The 24,445-nt window shown below is 37.1% G+C and overlaps 1 protein-coding gene across 1 annotated transcript in view; it reads left to right on the top strand.

The window, feature by feature from the left end:
* DENND11 (DENN domain containing 11) overlaps positions 1 to 24,445 on the top strand; it is a 46,176-nt gene that overhangs the window by 15,018 nt on the left and 6,713 nt on the right. Inside the window, exons 2-6 of the mRNA XM_012551070.3 lie at positions 8,366 to 8,465; positions 14,381 to 14,539; positions 20,136 to 20,289; positions 22,521 to 22,659; positions 23,703 to 23,834. Of these exons, the coding sequence (XP_012406524.2) occupies positions 8,366 to 8,465; positions 14,381 to 14,539; positions 20,136 to 20,289; positions 22,521 to 22,659; positions 23,703 to 23,834 (684 nt within the window). The remainder of the gene's footprint in view (positions 1 to 8,365; positions 8,466 to 14,380; positions 14,540 to 20,135; positions 20,290 to 22,520; positions 22,660 to 23,702; positions 23,835 to 24,445) is intronic.

Genomic DNA, 24,445 nt, shown 5'->3' with positions numbered 1-24,445 from the left:
CTAAAAAGGAATCGCTGCTGAGAAATTGTTTTTAACCTTGTCTTCCTCCTTCCTCCTTTCCCCCCCTCCTGTTGGGTTTGGCAGGGAAACTTCATTGTGGCCACTTTTCATTTTCCTATTAATCTCAGACTGACCACATCTTTCCCAAGTTGCTGATGATTCACCTGCTGAACTTGTGGTTTCCTGGGGAAGTCAGTTTGTGGTCATTTGAACATGATTTCTATTTTAACCTTTAGGAACTCACTGGAGAATTAAGTAAAATAACAGGGTGAGAATGAAATGCTATTCCCACCTCTCTGTGAGCACTTAATCTGGAGGGATTTTGGACACTGGGAAAAAGCTGGCAAAATCTTGCTTTCATTAACACTTCCTTTGCCTTGTGTTGTACAGTTCATGTTTTATGTTGTATTCTTACAGTTTTAAAATCTTTCTCTGTGAATGGTATCTGGGATAGAGGTCAACAAGATCTTAGATTTGTAAATCCATCCTTCTCGTTTGACAGATAAGTAAACTGAGGCTCAAATAAATTAATTGACAACACAGTGGCAGAGCCAAGATTTGGACCTAGCTTTTCTGTCTCCACATGCATCTCTCTTTCCATTTTGCCGCCTGTGAAGAGTCGTTTGTCACCCTACAGAACAGGCCTTAGATTTCTTATATTCTGTGAGTCTTTTAAAATAATCTATTATTCAGTCATGTCTGACTTTTAATAGGCCTTTCTTGGCAAAGACCTTGGAGGGGTCTGCTGTTTCCTTCTTCAGCTCATTTTACAGATGAGGAAACTGAGGGAAACAGGGTTAGTGACTTGTCCAGAGTCACCAGCTGGCAAGTGTTGAAGGCCAGAATGAAATTCAGGAAGATGAGTCTTCCTGATTCTAGGCCTGGCATTCTATCTACTGTGCCATCTAGCTGCCCCTTTCTTTTTTTTGTTTATTTGTTTTGCTGAGGCAACTGGGATTAAGTGATTTACCCAGGGTCACACTGCTAGGAAGTGTTAAGTGCCTGAGGGCAGATTTGAACGCTGATCCTCCTGACTCCAGGGCTAGTGCTCTATCTACTGCACTAACTAGCCTGCCCTAATCCATTCTCAGTTGAACCACAAAAGTGATTGCCTAAAGCACAGATCTGATCTTATCACATCCCTCAGTAAAACTTCCTAGAGCAAATGCAAAATGCTGTATTTAGCATTTAAAGCCCTTTATACACTGCCCCCCTTTTACTTCCAGTCTTTTTATGTTTTATTCCCTAATAGGTACATTTGATCCACTGATCCTGCCCTCCTGGCTGTCCCACAAAAAGAAACTCCCTCTCTCTGTACTCGAGGCATTTTCTCAGGCTGTCCCTCATGCTTGGAAAGCTCAAGTCCCAACTAAAACCTTATCTTCTCTGGGAAGCCTTCTCCATCCTCTCTTTTGATTATCTCCTACTTATCCTTGCTCTGAATAACTTGTTTGCATGTTGTCTCTCCCATTAGATCATAAGGTCCTCTAGGGCAGGGCTTTTTCTTTTTTTTTTTTTTTTGAATTTTTTTTTGACACAATGTCTTTTATTGATTCTCAATCTCCATTCATTCAGTAAATATTTATTAAGATAACTTTATTAGGTGCTGAGGAAACAGAACCAAAACTGAAATAGGAGCTTACTTTCCTTTGGAGGGAAGGAAAGGACAACATGTACCCAGAAAAAATAAATACAGAATATATACAAAATTTTAGTGCCATTTTAAGCTTAAGAGGGCAGTAAAAATTTTGGGACACCCTGTCCGAAGTAGATACAAAAGCATTTTGGAGGATGAGGGAAGTAATAATATTTGATAAGGGGGGAGGGATCAGGACAGACTTCCAGCAGGATGTGGTTCTTGTGCTGAGCTTTGATGGAAACTTGAGATTCAATGAGGCAGAGGTGAATTGGCAGTGCTTCCATACTTGGAATAACAAGCATAGGGAACAGACTCTTCTCTAGACTGAGGACCTCTTTACTTATTAACTGTCTTTTTTTGGCCATCTGTAATGTCATTATTCCTGTGATAAAGTCCTTTGTGAGTATGCTTCAGCCAGCCCTCACAACTGAACAGAGAAAATAAAAGCCAGACTATGTTAGGGAAGACTGTCACTCAGCCAGATGGTTTAAATATGGTCTTGTAGAATTAATCTATGATCGGAATTCACATCAAACAGGTACAGACTTAAAAAGCTGAAATACAGAAGCTTGTTACTGCCCAGAACCTTGATTTAAATAAGAAAAAGAGAAAACGGCATAAAAATAATGCACAATTAAAAGACGCGGTGATCACCAAGACAGTACAAGAAACAGACAATAGGCACTGCTTTGAGGAACCTCTGGATTCCAACAGCTGGGAGAATCCCCGTCACAGCGATCCAGTCTAGAGTGGGAAATGGTGTCAGGCAGGTGGTACCAACTCCTGAGTTCTCAAAGTCCCTTTCCACTCAGGGGTTTTTATAGGCTGAGAACAAAGAAGGCACGTGCTGAATATTCCCATTGATATGTGACCTTGAGATAGAACACTTCCCCACAGACCAGGGATGTTCTCTTGCTAGAGATCTATTAAGAGAATATTTGTTTTTATTCCTTTAGGAGTCCTGTCTTTACTCTAGGAACCGGCCAGGTTCTCAGGGTAAATGCAGGCCGACCATGAATGAATTCATTACCCGAGGTGCCAGAAGATGGCGATTTTCCCCAGTGCCTCCTGAGATTTATTAGATGGCAAGGGGGGCATTCCAAAGTTCTTAGCAAATAAATGTACACAGAGGCGTGCCGGAGACTTACTGGGATTCCCTACAGGCTTCAGCTTCACTGCCTTAAAGGTGAGCTCTGTGATCCAGGGCCCCACTGCTCCCCATCTTTGGAGCTTCCATGAGCCAAGAAAACATAACTTGGTTCTAATCTTCAAGGAACATAGATACTGACTATGAAATGACCACAGTCCCAAACACATTCTACTTCACTTCAGGGGGAGAAAGACCTTATGCAGCTCTACTTAACTGTGAGAAGCAGCTTTAGAATCTAAGAATTGGAAAGAAAAATGATTGGAGGGAAGAGAAAGAAGCTTATGGCTTTTAAATTAGCTCAGGCATCTGTGTGAGAAATTGCCTATTCTGCCTTTGGCCCTTTTAATGGAGTACAAAGGTACAGAGCAACCATCTCCTTCTCCCAGCTCCCGTTCCTTCACTTTTAGGGCCAGGCCAGGCGAGACCAGTTACTCATTTAGAAAATTGAAGAACCAAGAATATGAGCAAGTAAGTTTTCCCTGGTTGTTGTTTCAGTCATGTCTGATTTTCCATGATATGATTTGGGGTTTTCTTGACAAAGATACTGGAGTGGTCTGCTTTTTCCTTCTCTAGTCAAAGATGACTTCAGACCAGGTACTCTATCCACTTTATCACTTATCTGCTCATAGGTTTCCCTGGTATTGGGTACCAATCTGTGATGAAGGTCATTTTTTTATCTTTAAAACAGGGATCTTAATACCTGAACTACATGTCTCCTGTGATTATAAGGAAATGTGTGGGTAGTTGTTATTCAAGAATCTGAATGTTCCAGAAATGGAAGTTGGTTGTAGGACTTAAAAATGGCATCTTAGACATCATCTAGTTCAACTGCTTCATTTTATACATGAGAAAGTGGGGGCCCAGAAAAGGGATATTTGAAGCGATTAGAGTAATATGTAGCAAAACTGGGATTGGAACCCTAATTTATAAGCTGGTTCTGTGCCCTGTATTGGTTTCTGAATTGAGAACACAGCTTATTATATCCTTTACCAGCCTCCTCAACAAGTTTATTATTAAATAATAATAATATATATATACATGTATATATAAAATTAAATAATACAATTAACAATGAATAAATAATTATTGTAGAGGTGATTGGGGTTAAGCAACTTGCTCAGAGTCACACAGCTAGTGTCTGGGGCCAAGTTTTGAGACTCCAGAGCGGATCCTTTATCTGCTGTCTCTCTCGGTTCATTACTGAGCTCTTTCTCTATGACTCAGGGTACAGTCTCTCCTCAGAGCTTATCATGTCATTATCTAATTTCTCTTTCCTCTTTGGGGTGCGTCAACAGCCCTTCTGTCCCTTGAACATAAGGGAGGACATGCCTCCGATCCAGCTTTTGGAACCTTACCCCAGTAAAGGGAAGGCTCTCAGAAACCCCGACAGGAGTCCCCTTGGTGAGTGAAGCTTGGTTTCGTGCACCTCCCTTTGCTCCTCTGCCTCCTCCATCTCTGTGTCCATTCAAAATGGGAACTCCTACCCAATCTGGGGTCTGCCTCTCGAGATGGAGTTCTCTTGGTGTCTGCTGATAAGGAGATGGTGGATATGAAAATGAGTATGTTGACTCTAGTCACTTTTTGCATCTGATCTTGTGTGGTTGACACACAGAACTATAAATCATTTTATTTAGTCATTTTCAGTCATGTCTGATTCTTCATCCCCACATCAATCAGTAAACATTTATTAAGTACCTACTGTGTGCCAGATACTGTCCTAAGCACTGGGGAAATAAAAAGAGGCAAAAGACAGAATCTGCCCTCAAGAAACTTGGAATTTTAAAAGCTATGCGTTTTTTATTTATGTACTAAAACAAGCATTTTCATAGCATAACATAATTTAAAAAAATGATTGTACATGAAACTGCAAATCTATTATGTGTAACTTGCTTCCTTTTAAATAAGTTACCATGTAAATTTTTTTTTCTTCCCTCCCCTCCCAATCTATAAATGGCTACTATTAGACACAAATGTGTATGTGTGTATGTATATAAAACTATTCTTTACATAATTTGTTTATCAGTTCTTTCTCTGGATAGGATAGTGTCTTCCTTTATATATCCATTATAGTTAATTTGAGTATTTACAGTCAGAAAATTATTCACTCAAAGTTGTTCTTAAAGGAGTATTGTTATATATGATGCTCTCTTTATGTATCAAAGGATATCAAAGAATAATTATTTGGTAGAAATTGTTGGGAAAACTGAAAAGCAGTATGGCAGAAACTGAGCATAGACCATTAATGTATTTTAATTAAAATTTTTAACTTTTAATTTTAATAATGTATATATTTTAATTTTCAATTATTTTAAACCTTAATTTATTTTTATTTTATTTTTTTAATTGAAGCTTTTTATTTACAAAGCATATGCATGGCTAATTTTTTCAACATTGACCCTTGCAAAATCTTTTTCAAATTTTCCCCTCTTCCCCCTACCTCTTCCCCTAGCTGGCAGGTAGTCCAATACATGTTAGATATGTTAAAATACATGTTAAATCCAACATATGTGTACATATTTATACAGTTATCTTGCTGCACAAAAAAATCATATAACTTTTATTTTCTCTCCCATCAGAATGTAAGTTCTTTTCAGCAGGATTACTTCCTCCTCTGTGGAGGATCCACAGTGCCCAGCACTGTGCCTGGAGTGTAGTAGCGCCTTATATTTACTGATTGGCTGCATCTGTGATCTTTTGATTATGATATTTTAAAGCTCATGAGAAAACCACTCAAGTAAGAAATTTGCTCTCTCTAAAGAATTAAATTGTACTGTTTATCTGATGCTTATAGGATTGTGTCTGCACCAGCATTTTATTATTATGGTATTTTCCTTGTGAAATTGAAATTTTGACTATTTGACAAATAATTGGAAGTAAACTACTGTGATCTGCCTCATCCATTTTCCAAGGAAATGCTATCATTATTACATAGATTCTGCAAATTAAGTGACTTATGGGGTACCTTAAAGTATAACTTTATAAAGACTCTTTAGGAATTCAGATTTACAGCTCTGGTGTGTAAATAGTCACTGAGTAAATATGTCAACATTTAGAATAAGGCTTTTTGCTTCAGCAAAGACCTTCTGTCTTTAGAGAAATTGTTTTCTGTTTCCATTAGTGTACAGAGAAATAATCACAAACATTACACAGATAATAACTGTTAAATCTAATTCATAATTGAGTATTTCTAAGACACAAAGAGGTAGCTAGTGGCTCAGTGGGTAGAGTGCTAGACCTGGGTTTCAGGAAGATCTGAGTTCAAATGTGGTCTCAGACACTTCTTAGTGGTGTGACCCTATACAAGTCGCTTTACCCTGTTTGCCTCAGTTTCTTCAGCTGTAAAATAAACTGGAGAAGGCAATGGCAAACCACTCTGATGTCTCTGCCAAGAAAACCCCAGTGGGGTCATGAAGACTGAACAACAAGAATACAAGGCATTAGATATAGTGGAGATTGCAAATTGAGATCGTATGTTTTAAAGAGAAGAGCACTGGGCTAGGAGAGAGGATGACCTAATTTATAGCTTTGGCTCTGTCCCTAATTAAAAGACATTGTAAAAGTCCTTTTGGGCCTGAGGTTATAAATCTGGAAAATGAGGAAATCAGACCAAATAATCTGTATGAGGCTCTTCAATTCTGAAGTTATATGATAATGTAGGTATGAAATGATAGGGGCTTAGAACCAGATTGATGATGGAGGAATAGAAAGTATGTTCCACAGAGTCAGTGACAGGGAAAAAGTCCCGTATGCAGCAGAATTTCCAAAATGGCATTCTTTGGGCATCACTTAGATGTTAAAGTGGGTAGAGTTGTTGCCCTTTAGTCCGAAAGACCTTAATTCAAATCCAGTCTCAGACATATACTAGCACTGTGACTCTGAGAAAGTCACTTAATATTTGTCGGTCTCAGTTTTCTCATGTATAATATGAGAATGATAATAGCATAGAGCCCTCAGCCTTGTTGTGAAGATAAAATGAAATAAAACTTATTTTGCAATATTATATGCATTTATTATATGCAAACTTTAAAAGTACCATATAAATACTACATCTCATTGTTGCTGTTATTAGCAGAAAGACTAGAAATGAGGGGATGAAGTGCCCATCAATTAGGGGAGCTGAACAAGTTGTAGTATATGAAAATCATGGAATATTTTTATTACAAAAGAAATTACAATATGTGGAATTCAGAGAAACATGAAGAAACAAGCTGACTCAAGAGAACAGTATCTACTAACTTACACTAGAAGGGGCCAACTGAACTTTCTTGATTATTTCAGTGACATCTTTGTTCAGGAGAACAGAGCATCCTGGCTCTCAGTAGAGAAGTGGGAAGCTATGGATATGGAATACTATATATACTGTCTGACACAATTATTGGTTAGAAAAGAAAATTTTTTTCTTTTAAGAAAAAGGATAAGGAGGGATGAGTATAAATGAAAATTACTATAATGTTAAAAAATCCACAGTGTATTAACAAAAAAAAAATTAAAGTGTCACAGAATCTTAGACCTCATCCTGGAAGGTCCCTAAGAAGCCTGGTACCCCAACTATCTTATTTGAAAGCTAACTTTCCTAAAAGTGACTTGCCTAAAGTTGCGAGTCTAGTAAGTGGCAAAAGTGGGATTTGAATCCTGCTCCTCTGACTCTAGAGTTTTCCATTGAGCTAGATCAGATACAAAAGCTACTTTGAAGGAAGAATTGATAAGATTTAATGGACTACATAAGATGATAGAGTGAAGAAGATACTCCAAGGGTTCAGTATTCCTTGACTGGGAAATTGGTATGCCAGTGACAGAAAGAGGGAAGTTGTTTAGGGTGGGAAGACTGATTTTTGATGTTTTTGGACAGGATGAATCCATGAATATGCTGATTTTAAGTTGATGGGGTTGTATATTTCCACCTCAATATTCAACCCCATCAACTTATAGTCTATAAAGGACTGTAGGAAATGCAGATTTAGGACTTGGGAGAAGGATTAAGGGCTAGAAATCCAGATTTGGGATATCAGCTGGATCTAAGTGATGAAATAAGAGAAAGATAAACAGAGAATTGAGAGCCAAATCTCTGGGAACACCTAAATTTGCAGTGGGCAGGGAAGAGTGTGAAAGAGCCAATTAAGTAAGCATAATATACTATGGAAACTAAGGGAGTAGAGAGTTTCATGAAGATGAGTTCAATGTCAACATTGGTAAAAAGAATGAGAATAGAAAATGGATTGTTTGATTTGGTAAGGTCATCAAGGTCCTCAGAAAAGTTGATTTTAAGCTAGAGTGGTATGGATAGCAGAATAGTCTTAAACCTGCTAAAATGAGGGCAGTGATATAGATCTCATGTGAAAAGTTTGGGAGTCAAAAGAAAAGGTTGGACAGTAGAGTAAGACGGAGCAGCACATTCAAGAGAAAGTACTTACAGGACATAGAGGATGCTTTTGCTGCACATGTAAAACTGAGGAACACTTCTTCTTTCATAATGCCTATTTCCACATCTTCCAGGAAACGTTTGGTTCTTTAAGTAGCAAGGTAAGTCAGTTTTGGAGCTCTTTATTCCATATTGACCTGTAGCCTTTGTTCCATAGGCAACATGCTGGAATGGTGTCTGCCCCAAGATATTGATCTGGAAGGAGTTGAATTCAAATCCATGGCCAGTGGATCCCATAAAATTCAGTCTGATTTCATGTAAGTATTTGTGAACTTATATCCCCCTTCTTCCTTTTCTTTCTCCTTGCCTCTCTTCCCATCAAAAAGTTCTTTGTCTAATGTGAAATTATGAAACTTTACTTCACCTCCTACCCCCAACATAGTGATTTGAAATTTTCATCAAAGAATGAAGTTTTCTTTGGATCCAAATTAACACTTTATCTTTTGGTATCAAAACCCAGACGCCTGGTTTTAATGTGAGATCAGACTTATTGTTATTCTTTAAATAAGGCGTGAGCCTGTTCTTTTGTGGTGGTCTCTTTTTTCAATTGTATAATACCAGATCCCCCCCCCCAAAATGCATTTTCAAGGAAGAATTGTCAAGCCTTCCTAAGGTAGGGTGAACAAAAGACTTGTAGTAAAAAGCAGGCTGAAGTGAAAGGAGAAGCTTCTCTTGCATCCATAGGCTGTAACTGTGACTCAGCAGCCAATGAAGGAGGGAAGGAAATAGCATGACCTGGTTGACCACAAGATCTACTGCACTGAAGAAATAAGGAGAGAAAGCAGCAAGGACCCCATCTATGTCACCAGCAAAAATGTCGAGTGGCTGCTGCTTAATGTTGCTAATTTCTATTAGTAAGTCACTTAGACTTGTAGAATCTGAGGATTTGGAGCTGGAAGGGACTTTAGCTTTCACTTAGTTTGTTCTCTTCATTTTAGATGAGGAAATTGAGGTTCTGATACTTTAATATTTTTTTAGGTCCCGGAGATATGTCAGAATTAGAATTCAGGTCTTTTCAGTGCCATGTTAGTTGAGAGGCAGTAGTGAAAGAGGGTTGGATAAGGGAGATGGTTTGATTCCCACTTCACACACTTAATTATGTCTGTGATCAGAGGCAAGGCCCATGATATCCCTGAGCCTCAGTTTTCTCATTTATAAAATGGGGATAATATCTCTAGTGTTATTAATATTAACCCTAATAGCCCTCACAGGGTTGTTATGAAAAATAAGATCATTTATATAAAGTATTAAAAAAAAGTCCCAAACAAATGTCAGTGATTATTTAGAATTATTGTTAGTTGACAGGGAAATTGGGATAGAGGAGGGCAGAGGGATTTGTTCTTGATCGCTTTGATCTCTTGAGCCATATTGTATCTTCTGGAGTTTTAAAATGTGAGCAGTCATCTCTCTTAATGACCAAGTCCTCCAATTGTAGGGGGTTGGAGAAAATAAGGGAAAAGATGCCATCTGCAGTGGGGGTTTTTCCCATTCATTCTGATCCCAGATCATCAAAGATATGGGACTGATTTTTTAAATCTATAGCATCTTCAGGCAGTAGGATTTGGGAAGGACAGAAAGACATTGAACTTGCCAGGAGACTGTTAACAAGAGATGTTGTTCCCCAAATGCATCTAGATGCATGGACCTTGTGACTACATAACTTGTCTCTATTAGTAGCTTGTGGTGGGGGAGAATATCACCTTCACATTCCCTACTCACTCTTCTGTAACCTCTGACCTCACACCCAAAGACTGCATGTGGAAGGAAAAAAGCATGTGGATGTAGGATCCGGGAGCTGAGGCTTGAATCTAATGTATTATTGCTGTATCACCTTAGGCAAGTTATTTAACCTTTCCATTGATTTCCATATTGTAAAAAATAAAGGTAATATACATACAGACTCCAGGTATTGAGAAGTAATGCAGATTCTATTTACCCCTTGAAAGGTACTGTGAGAAAAAGCTTTGCAAGTAGAACTGATTATTTTTAATATGATTTATAAAACAACTTTTTAAAGAAAATAAGAGTATAATTTCTGTGGGGTTACCTTGCATTTATTAGGCACTTAACTGTGTACTTTGTGTACTTTGAAAATACAAATACAAACAGAAAAGCACTTCCTGCCTCTGCAGAGATGTTTATATTATAAAAGAGGATGCTGAAAAACTAGGGGATGAGAGTTTAGAGAAAGTACTTCTAAGGGCTATGGTAGGGAAAGTCTTGAGAGTCAGTGGCACAGTCAGTTATAGGCTACGGAATGAAATGTGTGCTTCCTTACTCCCTTAGCTAGTGTGGTTTTCCAAAGAGAGTGAGTTCTATTTCTTATCAGATGTTAGCTTTTTTTTGCTATCAAATGATGGGCTTCTGATTCATGAAGCTTTTTGAAAAAGAACAACTCTCTATCTAAATCTGGGTAGTTATTCTGGGTAATAAAAAGACTACAAAGTGAGTTCATTACACCATTCTTTGTCTTTTCTCTATTCTTTCCCCAAGAACAAACCTGTTTGCCATGGGGATAACACAGAAACCACCCATTTGTATTTCCTGTTTTGTGGCTGAGACTGAGGGAGTGGATGACTTCAGAAAATCAGTCATTTCTAAAATAGAGAATTCAATGTTTCTACAAGTTAGTGAATGGAAATATTTGAAGATAACTCAGCTGATTAAAGACCTTTAAACGTCCTTTTGAATTCATCTAGAAAGTGAACATCAGTTCCTTAGTTTTGGTCACAAGGACTGAAGTAAGCATCATTTCCTTTTTGTGTAATGAAAATCTAGAATGATTTATTTACTGAAAAGAGTGAAAAAAGAAAACAAAGTTCATTCAACCTTGTATTTAAGTGCTGGCCTTAAAGGCTTAGAGAAATTCTTGAGAGTCTTTTTTTTTTTTTAAGGTGAAGGAAGGAATTCTGGAGAGTTTTGTAACCATTTGATAAGCTACCCTTTGCATAAAAGATGGAAGGGAAAAGAGGAAAAGAAATCCCAAGTTCTCGATAACTAGCTAACTAAAGGCTCTTATCACATACATATTTGTCAGTGAATAAATGAAGACTATTTCTTTTGTAGGTGACATTTCAAAGGGGCCTCTCTAATTCCAACCAGTTCATCTGGAAGACAGACTTACTCACTGACAATCAGTATGGTTTTTTATCATTTAAAATTTTCTTTTTATTGTGAACTTAGTCATTGGTTCAAAATACATAAGAAACAAGAATTAAGATTGTATTATAAAAAACAACATTTGCAAATCAGTACACAGAATCCTTTATAGCTATTATCTTATTTGATTTTTACAACAGCACTGTCAGGAGGTGCTTTTATTAGTTTAGTACATATTATTAATATAAAGAACTTTGTACAGCTCTTCTGTATACCTTGTTTCTTAAAAAGATGTTTATTCAGTTAATCAATCAACAAACAAGTGTTAAAGCTGGCTATCTACAGAGGAGACAAGGTAATCCTAGTAGAAGGTATTAGCAGAGGTGGGATTTGAGCTGAATCCTGAAGGAAGTCAGGGAAACTACAGAAGACAAATGGAAGAGGGAGTGCTTTCTAGGCATAGGAACAGCCAAGGGAAAGTCTTGGAAACAATATGATGATGGAGGGACAATAGTATGACAGTACAGCTTGACCTTGGACTAGAAAAGTATAAAGGCACCATGTGGTGAAGGGTTTTAAATGCCAAACAAAGGTGTTTGTGTTGAATCCTGCAGGTAATTTAAGTGGGTGAGAAAAATCATATTAGTGGGTAAGTGGAGGATGGCTTGGAGTAGGGATGATCGTAAGCTCCCCGAGCACAGGAGCTATCTTTTCTCTCTTTGTGTATCTCCAGAACTTAGAACAGCATCTGACACATGGCAGATGCTTAATGTTTATTGATTAATTGAGAGATTTGGGACAGAGCGACCAATTATAAGACTCCTGGAGTGGTCTGGGGGAGGAAGGGATGTCTATAGTGATGTTGTCAGGATAGAAACAAGACTTGCCAGTAGTGAGGGGTTGACAATGCCAGTAAAATTGTGAATTCAGAGATAGGGAGGGTAAGCCAGCTGGGCGATGCAGTGGATTCAGGGAGAGTCACGTTCAAATTTTGCTTCAGGTCCTTATGAGCTGTGAGACTCTGGGCAGGTTTCCATCTTTGTCAGCTTAAGTTTTCCCATCTGTAATATATGGGTGGTAGTAGCATCTACTTAACTCCCAGGATTGTTGCAAAGATAAATTGACTTTATACTTATAAAGTAATGCTGCTGTTATTATTAAATATATTGATAATAATAAAAATAAGAAATTTAATAAGATGGTAATAAAATTTTTTTGTCCCCTTTTCCTTTTTTGTTTTCTTTTTTGCATTAAGAAAATAAAAGTTTTACTGATGAGCTTTTAAAAATTAATTTTTATTTTCCAAGTTCTGTCCTTCCCAATACCCCTCCATTATCCATTGATAAAATAAGAAATATAGTACCCATTATATATATGAAGTCATGCAGAACACATTTCCATATTAGCCATGGGGGGGTGGGGAGTCTGGATTCTGAGAATATGAGTTTTCTATCTGGAATATCACAAATTCTTTATATTTATGGTTGAACACTGTATTGATCAGAGTAGTTAACTTTTCCACAGTTGATCATTGTTACAATATAGCTATTAATCCTGTCTTCTAAAATACGTCTTTGTATAGTAATGGAGTGTTGTTTATTCAGTTAATCAATCAACAAACAAGTGTTAAGATTAGCTATCTACAGAGGAGACAAGTGGTAATCCTAGCAGAAGATAGTAGCAGAGGTAGGATTTGAGCTGATGTAGTGTTTAACCATTTGGAAATCACTGGTGGAATATTTGTTTTCTCTTTATTTTATATACATTTATTTCTTATGTAAAAAACTTTAATGTCAGTTCAAATTAGAATTCCACAAATCCTATTTCTTGCTTTCATTGATTATGTTTTTTGTCTGGGGATTATTTTTGTTTTTTTTTTTAATTATAGAGTTAAGATGTTGGATACTGTAATCTTTATGTTTTTTGTTTGGGGATTGTTTTTGTTTTATTGTATTTTTTTAACTTTAGAGTAAGATGTTGGATACTGTAATATTGTAATCTTATTTTAGCAGGTAGTGAATTATGCTATATATATATATATATCAATAAGTATATTGTTGGTATTTTTAAACTACTTGATTTATGCTTGACTTATTTCAATACTGCAAATGTCTGTTCATGCAAAGCAGCTACTCCAAAATAGTGTTGAAATTTGCAAACTGTGGTATCAAGAACTTAAATGTTATGCATTTAATGGAGTTCTACCTTTACATAAGGCTTCTACTGTAATTTTATTTCCAGTTTTCATTTGATAGTGTTCACCATAGTTAAGTTGCTTTGTTTTATATAACATTTCACACACCTGCCTGAGTGCTGTCTGAAACTGTTGTGCTACCCAAAGTAATGTTATTAAATCATTTCCAAACTTAATCCATTACTTATATTAATGTTTACATGCACTGTTATTATCTTATGAAGGGACATCTACTTTGATATCACCATCATATCAGATCATTTTTGAACGTTTCAGTGGTAATTTAAAAAAAAAGAATACTTAAGCAAAGATGTCTTTTGTAAACAAATATATTTTCACTTAACCATGTGAAAATAAGACATCTTACTGGCATATAATCTGCCTTTTAAAATTGCTGAACAGTTCAGCCATTAAAATAAATTGTACTTTATAAAAGTTAAAAAACAAAACAAAATTTAAAAAACCCTAAAACCAAAACCAGTATTGCTGTTACTATATAGATTGTTATGATTCCACTCCACTTTGCATCAGTTCATTTAAGTCTTCCAGGATTTTCCTAAAATCATATTGTTCCTGATGAGCTTTTAAAAATGTATCATTATCCATTAATCTACCCCTTTCCCCAAATTTGGATTGGTCTTTTGGCCTCTTAAACATCCCCACTGCAGAGGGCTATATCTTTAGAATTTTAAATTAAAGGTCAATTCACAGCCAGCTTATCAAACAGATGAAGAAACTGCTTTCATCAAGTCTTTCCCCCATTAACTGCTTCCCCCCCCAAAAAAAACAAAACAAACAAAAAAAAAACCAGTCATTCCATTTCACTTTGTTTCTGAGTATTTTTTTTTTTTTTTTTTTGACCATTTTGGTTTTCCTTAGCTATTTCCGAAAAGGACATTTCTTTGGCCTTGCCTGCTTCGCCAATATGCCTGTGGAGAGTGAACTGGAGCGAGGAGCACGTATGAAATCTGTGGGCATTCTCTCGCCTTCTTACACCCTCCTTTACAGATATATGCACTTCCTAGAGAATCAAGTCCGGTAAGTTGTACGTTTTATATGAGCGTGTCCACATTTATAAATCCCAATGGTCTAAAAGATTTTACCCCAGTCAAGTTTCATTATAACAATACAATTGCAAAAGACATTTTTTTTCCTAACAAAAGGATTTTAAATATTTTTTTAAAATCAGTCTACTTCCAAACAATATAACAATCTACTTTGGAATAGGACTTTTCTTTCATATCCTATCACTTGTAACTTAATTAAAGTATTGGGTTGCTTGACCTTTATTTACTCTAACCAAAACTATCCCTCCCTTGCCTTAGGGGAGTGCAAAAGGAACTTCACTTTTTTTGGATTGTCCTTTATATATATATATAATATTTATATTAACTTGAGTAGGGCATATTATATTAACTTGTTCTTCATAGTTTGGAAGTGTGAAGTAAGCTAGGAAATTGGAAGAATCTTTATACATTTATGGTGTGCTTGTGTTCTTTGAAGTAAATTCTCAGAGCTGTACACACTGCATTCCGAGCTGGGTACCAGAATGCCTTTTAAAAGTCAAACTGACAGCATAAAAATAAATTTTCTTGCAAAGCTTTTACTTTGAGACTAGAGGGGCTTTTCTTGGGGAGAGTGGAGGTGGTAATATTTGCACATTGGGCACTTAAGGGAATTCTCCCTTCTTAATGTTCATGACTATTTTAATATCCTGACACCAAAAAAAATGTGATTCTTAGAACTGGGAAAGCCCTAAAGGCCATGAAATCATTTAAATCTAAACCCTGACCTTTTATAAATGAGGAAACTAGATCCAAAGAGATTCTATGGCTTTTTTTGTTTCGTGTAGCTGCTAGTCAGTGTCTGAGTTGACTAGGTCCCTCCATCCCTGGGCAGTGGCTTTTAGCAAGTGGTCTCGGGAAGCCTGTGTTCCCCCCCAGGGTGTCTTTGGCCATTTTTTTTATCCCGAGCTCTAAGTACAATGCCTAGCACAATTGTTGGGGTCCTTGTATTGTTCAGTCATGCCTGCCTCTTCTGTGATCCTGTTTGGGGTTTTCCTGGCAAAGACATGGAAGGGGTTTACCATTTTCTTCTCCAGCTCATTTTACAGATGAGGAAACTGAGGCAAAAGGGTTAAGTGATTTATCCAGGGTCATGCAGCTATTGTGTCTCATAAAAAAGTTCCTGACTCCAAATCTGAAGCTCTTTCCACTGTGCCATCTAGCACATAGTAGGCACTTAATAAATGCTTAATATTAGAGATGCTGACTTGTTGCTCAAGACTTTTTCACAGATTTGTAACCAAGGGTCAGAGAATTATAGCTATAGAGCTGGAAGGAAACTTGGAGACTATCTAGTTTGATTGCTTCATTTTACAGATGAGGAAACTGAGCCCCAGGAATGTTAGGTTACTTTCTAGGGTCACACAGGTGATAGGCATGAGAGGTAGGATTTGAACTCAAGATTTCCTATGCTAGGGGAAGAACTCTTCACTATACACCCTGTCCCCTGATCTTTATATTTTTCTATAGGAAAAACTAACATTTTAATAAATAGCTAGATTGAAAGCATAAGGACAATTTACAATAATTTATCTGTAAAGAAGGTAGTAACTTGCATTGGCAGAGAGAGTATCCTCTTCTGGGAGTTTCCTATATCAATGGTCTAAACTGTTATTCCTTAGGTTTGTACAGGGATTTTTTTTCTTCAAAGTCCACTAATATTTCTAAAGTCATTTAGTTTTTAATTTAACTTTTTGTTCTCTTTTTATTAGTAACAACAAATAAAAACGAATATTTCAGTTATTGCATTATACAAAAATAGAGGATTGCATATGGAATTGAAGACTGTTATACTGTAATTTTTGTATTACTCCAAATGACCTGGCATCACGCTGTGCTATAAGTAGGTGTCTGATGAATGATAATAATAATAACTTTAAGAAAGCATCATAGTAAATTTTTGAAACACCTTTTTAAAGTAAAAATCAGAAATGGGTGTTTTGTAGGGAACTCATTCTTAACATTTTAATTTCCCCTTTTACATATACTGAATTTTAATTCAGTATCTAAAATTTGTCAAGCATCTTATCAGTTTTGACTGTATCACGATCTCCTGTAGGCAGTCAGGGAAAGACTTTTTTTTTAAAGTTGTTACTTTTCAGCTGGAATAGCTATATATTTTCTTTCTTTCCCTTCCTCTCCCCTACTCCACAACCCCAACTTTCCCTTTTATTCTTCCCAAAGGATCTCCATCCCCTTTCATCTCAAAAGCCCATAAGGCAAACTGAAAACAGGTTCAAACTTCTTCCTTTTCCTCTTTGGCTGGAGTTATGAGGTACTCTTCATAGACAAAGACTAAAGTTAGCTAAAAACAGGTTAGTGTAGGGGGCTGGATAAAACTGACCCTGGTTTTAGGAGGTGTTAGACACAGCAGTGCCCTTCTCCCTTCCTAAGTCCCCTAGGGGAGCCATGCCCAAGGGGAGCTGTGGCTCTGCCATTCTCCAGGAGAGCCCAAGTTTGGAGAGAAGATGAAGAAATCTGGAGTGTCTCGAGGGTGGCTGGAAGTCAGAACAAACCAGTCTATGGTTAAGTTATGACTTCTTCATTCTTCCTTATTTGCAAAGGCAATTTGGGTCTTTTCATTTTATTTATTTATTTTAGGGGAAGATAAATTCTTAGATGCTTAATGACTGTTCCTTTTTTTCCTCCTTTGAGACAGTCAGGGTTAAATGACTTGCTTAGGGTCACACAGACAGTATGATCTGAGACCAGATTTAAATTCTGTTCTTCTTGACTCTGGGGGCTGACACTCTCTCCACTGAGCCCCCAGTTGCTCCCATTGGCTGATCGTTCTACAGAATCTTTCTTTCCAGTCCCAAGTACCTGCTGCACACCACTACCTGCTTGACAGGGCCTACATAGGACACTTTTCAAAAATAGGATTGGTTTATTGACAGAAAGCCAAGAGTATATATAAAGCTGGCATAGGTGACTTGAGCCCAGTAACATAAATATTCTGTCCAGAGGGGTCAGTTTGGCAAGGATCTCAGAGATCACTTGTCTAATCATGCACAAAACATGAATTTGATTGACAAGATCCTTGACAAAGGACCAGCTATTTCTTCTTGAAGAGCTTAAGTAATGGGGAGCTTCCATCCCCCCATTTCCCTTTCCATCCTTTCATTCCATGCTTGGTCTTTGTGCATTTGACATTATAGTTGTTGCATATATTTTCAAATAGAATTTGTGCTAATGACTACTTTAGAACTTATAGTTGTAAGATCTGCTGCTATATATATTACTTTATCAGTAATTTGTTTTAAAAACATTTTGATACATGTATTTCAATATAAATACAATCCTAATTATTTTGTGCATTTAGAAGCATTTTAAGGAGTCCATTTTCAATTCTAAATTATTAGGAAATCTCTCTTTGTTATTGTACTTTGTATTGTATCTGTCTTTCTATAATTTTCATCCTTCGGTTCTGGTTTTGCCCTTCAAAGCCAAGCAGAAGAAATCTGATTTTTTTTCCCTTGCCCTTGAAAATACTTGAAGACATCATTAACCTCACATATCCCTTCTCCCAGGAACATACTAAACATCTTCAGCTTCTTTAACTGAGCCCCCAAGGCATGATTTTGAAGCTTCCTCACCATCTTGGTCACTCACATCTGGATGTCTTGGTTACCTTGTCCATTTCTCTTTTATGAGTTGCCTAGAGAAGTCTACTTGCTGGTACATTTAGGATTTTTAGTCCTGGTAGAACTGTAACAATCTCAAAGTGCTGGGGCACATCAATTTATTGCCTGCTCCTCCCCACCCCAGTGTTCCTCTCCTTTTCCTTTCCATTCTCTCTCTTTCCTTTCTATCTTCCTCCTTTATCCCTCCCTCTCTCCTTTCCTGTCCTTTCCCCATTTTTTCTATTTCTTCCTCCTTATATTCCATATTGAAATAATTCAGGTGACATCTGAGACTACCATCAAGTGGCTTGAAAAGCTAAGTCTTCTTTAAACATTTGGTGAAGTAAAATTTAACAATTTAACTTAAAAAAGAAAAAAACAAATCGGGCAAAAATGAATGATTAAATAAAATTAGTTTCATTGCACCATTATGTGTTATCTGTTTTGCAGAACCCCAGAGTAATCAGTAGTTGATCTTAAGCATTTGGATTTTTCCCCAGCAGTGTTCTTTGCAGTGGAGTTTTTCCTTATATTAAGATTTATGAGATCCTATCTTGACATAATCATTGTGGAAAGTTTCAGATTTCAATTAAGCTTTCTATATGTGGACATGCAGGTATGTGATGCATCCCATTCTCAGAAGTCAAGTATCTCTTGTAGAAGAACTTTGATATTATTTCTTCCTTGAATTTTTTGGTATTGAGAGAACTGAGAAATGGTAATAAAAAGCTGTAAACCAGTTCTTTATTACTCATTATGTGGCCACCTCCGTGTGCAAGGGGAAAAAATCCATACCATGCCCTGAAATCAGAGCTCAAGCTGTCCTCCAGAGAGCTGTTTCTCTCCCTCCCATCAGCCCCCACCTACTGAGTAGCCAGTGTTTGAATGCAGGCTCCATTGATTTTCTCTGGGGGGAAAACAAAAAACCCCCAAACTAAAAGTTGACTTTACTTGAGTCATTTCAAAAACTTGTTCCAAATCTTCCTGTTCACATGTGTGCGAATAGCTATAGAATATCTACATTTTCACATTTTTAGTAACTCAAAGATTAATGAGGCAGGAAAAAAGGTAAATGCTACCACTTGAATAAGGGTTCTTATCTGGTGCCCAAAGACTCTGAGAAGGGTTTTGGATGGGGGGAAAAGTAATTTTTCCCTCTACCTCTAACTAGAATTTAGCTTTTCCTTCGATTAAGAAAGAAGGCAGGTGGGTGGTGCAGTGGATAGAGCACTGGGCCAGAAGTCAGGAGGATTTAGTTTAATGAAATCGAAGATAATTACTAGCTAGGTGACCATGGGTAAGTCACTTAACATGTGACTGTCTGTTTCTTCCTGGGATAATACAATTACTTCACAGTGTTATGATGTTGATCAAAAAAAGCTAATATTTGAATAGCACAGTGCCTGGCCTAAAGAAGCTTAAAAAATGCGTGTACCTTCCTTTGTTGCATATTAGATTATAGTTGTTTCATATCTTTCCAAATAGAATTTGTGCTTATGACTACTTTAAAATTATTATCGCTGTTAGATGTTACTAAATTCATTACAAATTTGTTTCAAAAACATTTCAATATAAATGCAATCTTAATTATTTTATGCATTTGAAAGCATTATTTTGAGAAAGAACCCATCATTATCACCAGACTGGGGGTGGAAGTTAAGGACCTGTGCTGTGTTGGAAAGGGTGAAAAATCGGTTCTGTAATAGAGCAGCAATGGGACGTTAGCAGGTATTTGGTCATTAAGAACCCATTTCCTTCTGAGGGGGCTACATAGTGCTGTTGATAAACATTCAGACTGTGAAACTTTAAAAGGAGGCTCGTTTTTTAAACTGGAGTTTTCACTTGTTAGTGGCAAGTCTTAACTGCCCTAAGGATTAGCTGGTGTCCTGTTAACAAGATCCAGGGCGGGACCGGTCGGTGTTCTCACTGTGTGTGTGTGATGTGCAGACACCAGCTGGAGATGCCGGGACATTATTCCCATCTGGCTGCCTTCTATGAGGACAAAAAAGGTGTGCTTCATGCTGGGCAGGGAAAACCCAACTCTGTGCATCCTGTACACTGGCTGCCCTCCATCCATCGATATATGTATCCAGAGATGAAGGTAAGTAAGACCCAGTAACATTCTCAGAAATCTTTGTAGGATGGGATAAGTGCCCTGGTGACAACGCTTGCTTTTTCCATTGTGATTGTGCTGAATATTGTTAAATATGATTGGGTTTTATTTGTGTCCCTGTGAACAGATTCATATATCTAGATCTGACAGGGTTCCCAGACCATTAGGGTTAGATCTTCATTTTACAGATGAGGGAACTGAAGACCAATTAAATTAAGTGACTTGTCCAAATTCATTATAGTTTGTATAAGAAATGAGATTTGAAGCCCTTACAGTGTTCGAAAGGGAAAACAAATCCCCAAATATGAGTTTCCTTGGGAATTAACCCCAATCTGTGCTATAGGAAGGTTTGTCTTGATTTATTCTTGAATAGAAATGAGAAGTATCCTAATTACTCTATATTTTTATTATATAGATATTAAAAATACTATTGAGCCTGAATTGAACATGCCTTCATGATTAACAAGCAATGACATATATTTTTTGTTTATATTAAGTATGCAAGCTCAGAATGAGCAGTTTCCTCTTATAGAACTTAGAATATACTGGCAGCACATGCAGTGATGCTTTATGAACCCATATTTCTGTTGATCAAATTTCTCATAAAAGGCGATTGAGATACAAATATGCATCTTAATATTAAACACAAAGAAACTTATTAAAACAGTGGTGGATTCATATTAAATAAGAAGTAAACTATCCTAAAGAATAAGTTTTAAAATAAAATGCCTAGGTACAGTTTAGTCCTTTGCTTAACTTTTTCATAATTATGGCTTCCTTTAATCTTGGTTCTATATAGACTTAAGGAGAACTTTTCTTGTAATATTCTGTGGATCTTTATAAAATCCAGAAGGCATTCCCTGGAGGCATTTTTTTTTTTCTTCAGGATTGCAGGCCCTTTATTTTACTCTTTAGTGAAAAATAAAAACACCTGATTACTATACTAATCAAAGGAAAAGCAACATTCCTGTTGCCCCAAGAGTAATCTTCTGTCTAGGCCCCTGCTTCTCCCTCCATATCCCCTGAAAAGTTATTCATTAATGGATGCTGTTGTTTTCTATGAAATCCTGTTTTTAGTGACAAAGTTTCTCAGTAGTTTCAATAACTCAACTTCCTCTTTATTCAGAGTTTAATGATCAGTACCTTAGCTGATTGTGTCAAATGAAACTTTTCCTCCTTAGCAACTTTCACACAAAGTATTAGTTGCTCTAGTGTATAGAGCTTTGAGCCATAACAGATCTTCACTCATGCAAAAACTTTTTAATAAAAGAATCCAAAACATTTTAAAAGTAACATTTAAGAAAAATATTGCTAAAGTTAAAAAAAAAAAAGTGTGTTTATACATCCATTCTCTCCCATATCAAAATAGGGTCCAGTAGTTAATCTGCAACTATATGGAAGAAGTAAAGAGCTTTATAGTAAAATATTGTTACTTGGGGTAGAAAAAAGAGTTTGCTTTTCAACATGTTTAGGTTGTGGACCTCTTTGTCAGGGTTCCTTTATTTTATTTATTTATTTATTTATTTTTTAACATGGGTCCATAGATATTTCAGGAGTCTGAAAATTTGTATTGGGAAAATATTTTGATAGATATGTTTCAGTATAATTGGTTTCTTCAACCATTTGTATTTCGTTTTATATATTTAAAACGGTATTTTGAGAAATCCATAGGCTTCACCAAATGGTCACAGGGTTTCATGACATAAAAGTTAAGGATCCTTGATCTAAGCAGAAATATCTGCTAACAAATGTGGCTCTGCAGAAATGTGGAGATATAGTGTTAGGAGTCATCCAGAAATGAGTGAGAGTTGAAATGGGAATGTAGAAGATAAACGAACAAAGGGTGAACCTAGGGACCCAGACAAAAGGGTTTTCTCAAGAGGGCAGGAGCCAAGATAACCTCTCTGTAACCAGTCTAAAAATTTCTGGTTCCTTCACCTGATTTTTGGATGACAGTTTTAGTCCCCTCACCTTGTAGCATTGGTTAGGTTCCTCTGGATGGGCTTGACCTTGTTGATGCCCTGACTTAAATATGACACCCAGAAGAAACTACAGTACTCCGGATTGCTTTGATTGGATCCGAGCACAGCCAACTCTTAGCATCTTAATTCTGGATTCTGGTTGGGATACTGCTTTGTTTCTTGGACTTACACGTACTCGTGTCGAGTTCTCTCCTTGTGGCATTTTCCCCAAGCTGTTCCTATTTTCATTCTTTGCAGATCACACACCCAGCTGGCTGTATGTCCCAGTTTATTAAATTCTTTGGGGAGCAGATCCTCATCCTTTGGAAGTTTGCTTTGCTTCGAAAACGTATTTTGATATTCTCTCCTCCACCTGTGGGAGTTGTGTGCTACAGAGGTAAGTGACCTCCAAAGGACGGGACAAGCATCAGGTTCTGAGTGTTTTTATTAGAACCAAGTGTCAAGAGACTTGAGGGTCATTCCTAGACAGAACCAGATGAAGGAAGGATAGGGAAATAGGGAGTACATGGCAGCCTTTTGGTGTTGCATCTTGCGAGGGGAATGGTGGGTTTACTTTTGGTGAGATATTGGTGATCATTATGACAGCCAGAGGTAGAATACAGAGCTAAAAGGAAACTCAGAGGAACCCGATCTCTTCACTTTATAAATGAGTTCTAAGACTATTCCTAAGATTTAGAGTTGGGACATTAAAGCTCAATGAGAACAGTCTTTTCTTTATGAGGAAATTGTGACTCCTAGGTAAGTCAATTTCTCTGAAATTCAAAGGTAATATCAGAGGCATACAGAGTTAATTCTTAACATGCAGAACTTGATACATTTTTAAAAATATACATATTATTTGAATTTATTTCATTAGACTGCATGTTTTGAGGGGTTTCTTTTCAATTTAATGGAGTAAGCAGTGTGAGAAACGATTGTAATTGGGCAGAATTTGAAATCAGATATAATAGTCTCAACATATCTCGAGTTGTGGATAATATTTATTAAGGTTTTAGTCATACCAATTTGAAACCAGAGGAGGAAGAGGAGAGAACTTTTATAGTTAGGACATGGTTTTGTTTTGTTTTGTTTAAAGTAGGACTACTTATAAATAATTGAAAGAGATAAAGGGAAGCTAAGAAGGAAAAATAAATATCAGAATTAAATTTGCTTCTACTGACCCTAAACCCTGCCTCCATGACTGAGATGTCCCATGGAAACTCCTCATTCCATTGGCATGCTATCTTACATGGAAATATTGCATTTTAGACTTCTAGAATAATGGCCATACTTATTTTTGATCTCATTAAGCCTCATTTTGCATGAGACCTTTTCTGGAACCTCTAGAGAACATAGTTAAAGGACGCTTTTTTTTGGTCCCCGGGGGAGAGGATAAGTGACAGTCACTTCTAAAATGCATCTCTCTCTTCTTGTCCATAGTATATTGCTGCTGCTGCCTGGCCAATGTCTCTCTGCCGGGCATAGGAGGAACAATTCCTGAATCCAAACCCTTTTTTTATGTGAACGTGGCAGATATTGAGAGCCTAGAGATAGAAGTGTCTTACGTGGCATGTGAGTATGATACCCCTTACTCTTCACTCTCATATGCATTTCTCTTTCCTTTATGCTTGGATTTTGGAAGGGCTTTTCAGCCCATGTGTCTCCCAAGGAAAAGGTGCTAGGGACCACTAGCACCTTTGCCTCCTACTGCCAACCCAATACCCCAATTAGGATATGGAGAGCCTTGTGGGCAAAGACAACCAATCTTATGAGTCCACCATAAATTCACTTGGGTCCTTAGTGCTGCTGAGCAGTCCTACTCTACATCCCTTTTCAGCTCACTTTCTGCACATCTTCCAAATCTTTTCTTCTCCCCCACTCTTGCCTGAGAGCTTCCATCTCCCTCTTGCCTTCTACTTTCTTCTCCTGACCAAGTTTAACTCTGCTATCTCCTCCAATAGGTTGTTCCCTTCCCGTCATTTCCCTTCGACTTATTTTCAGTCCTTCCTGTCTACTGCCTCATTTTCTACTGCCTATATAAACACACCCATCTCTGCTCTGTTCTAAAAATCCTCACAATGCTTCCATTTCCACTGTTTTCTTCTGTCCTTCATAGTTATATTCCTCAAAAAGCCTATGAGAACGGGCACCTCCACTTTCTCCCCTATCATCCCACCCAAATT

This window comes from Sarcophilus harrisii, chromosome 5 (genome assembly GCF_902635505.1).
Source record: "Sarcophilus harrisii chromosome 5, mSarHar1.11, whole genome shotgun sequence".
NCBI classification, from domain to species: domain Eukaryota; kingdom Metazoa; phylum Chordata; class Mammalia; order Dasyuromorphia; family Dasyuridae; genus Sarcophilus; species Sarcophilus harrisii.
The sequence above is the reverse complement of the archived record's forward strand: the minus strand, read 5'-3'. Positions and strand labels throughout refer to the sequence as shown.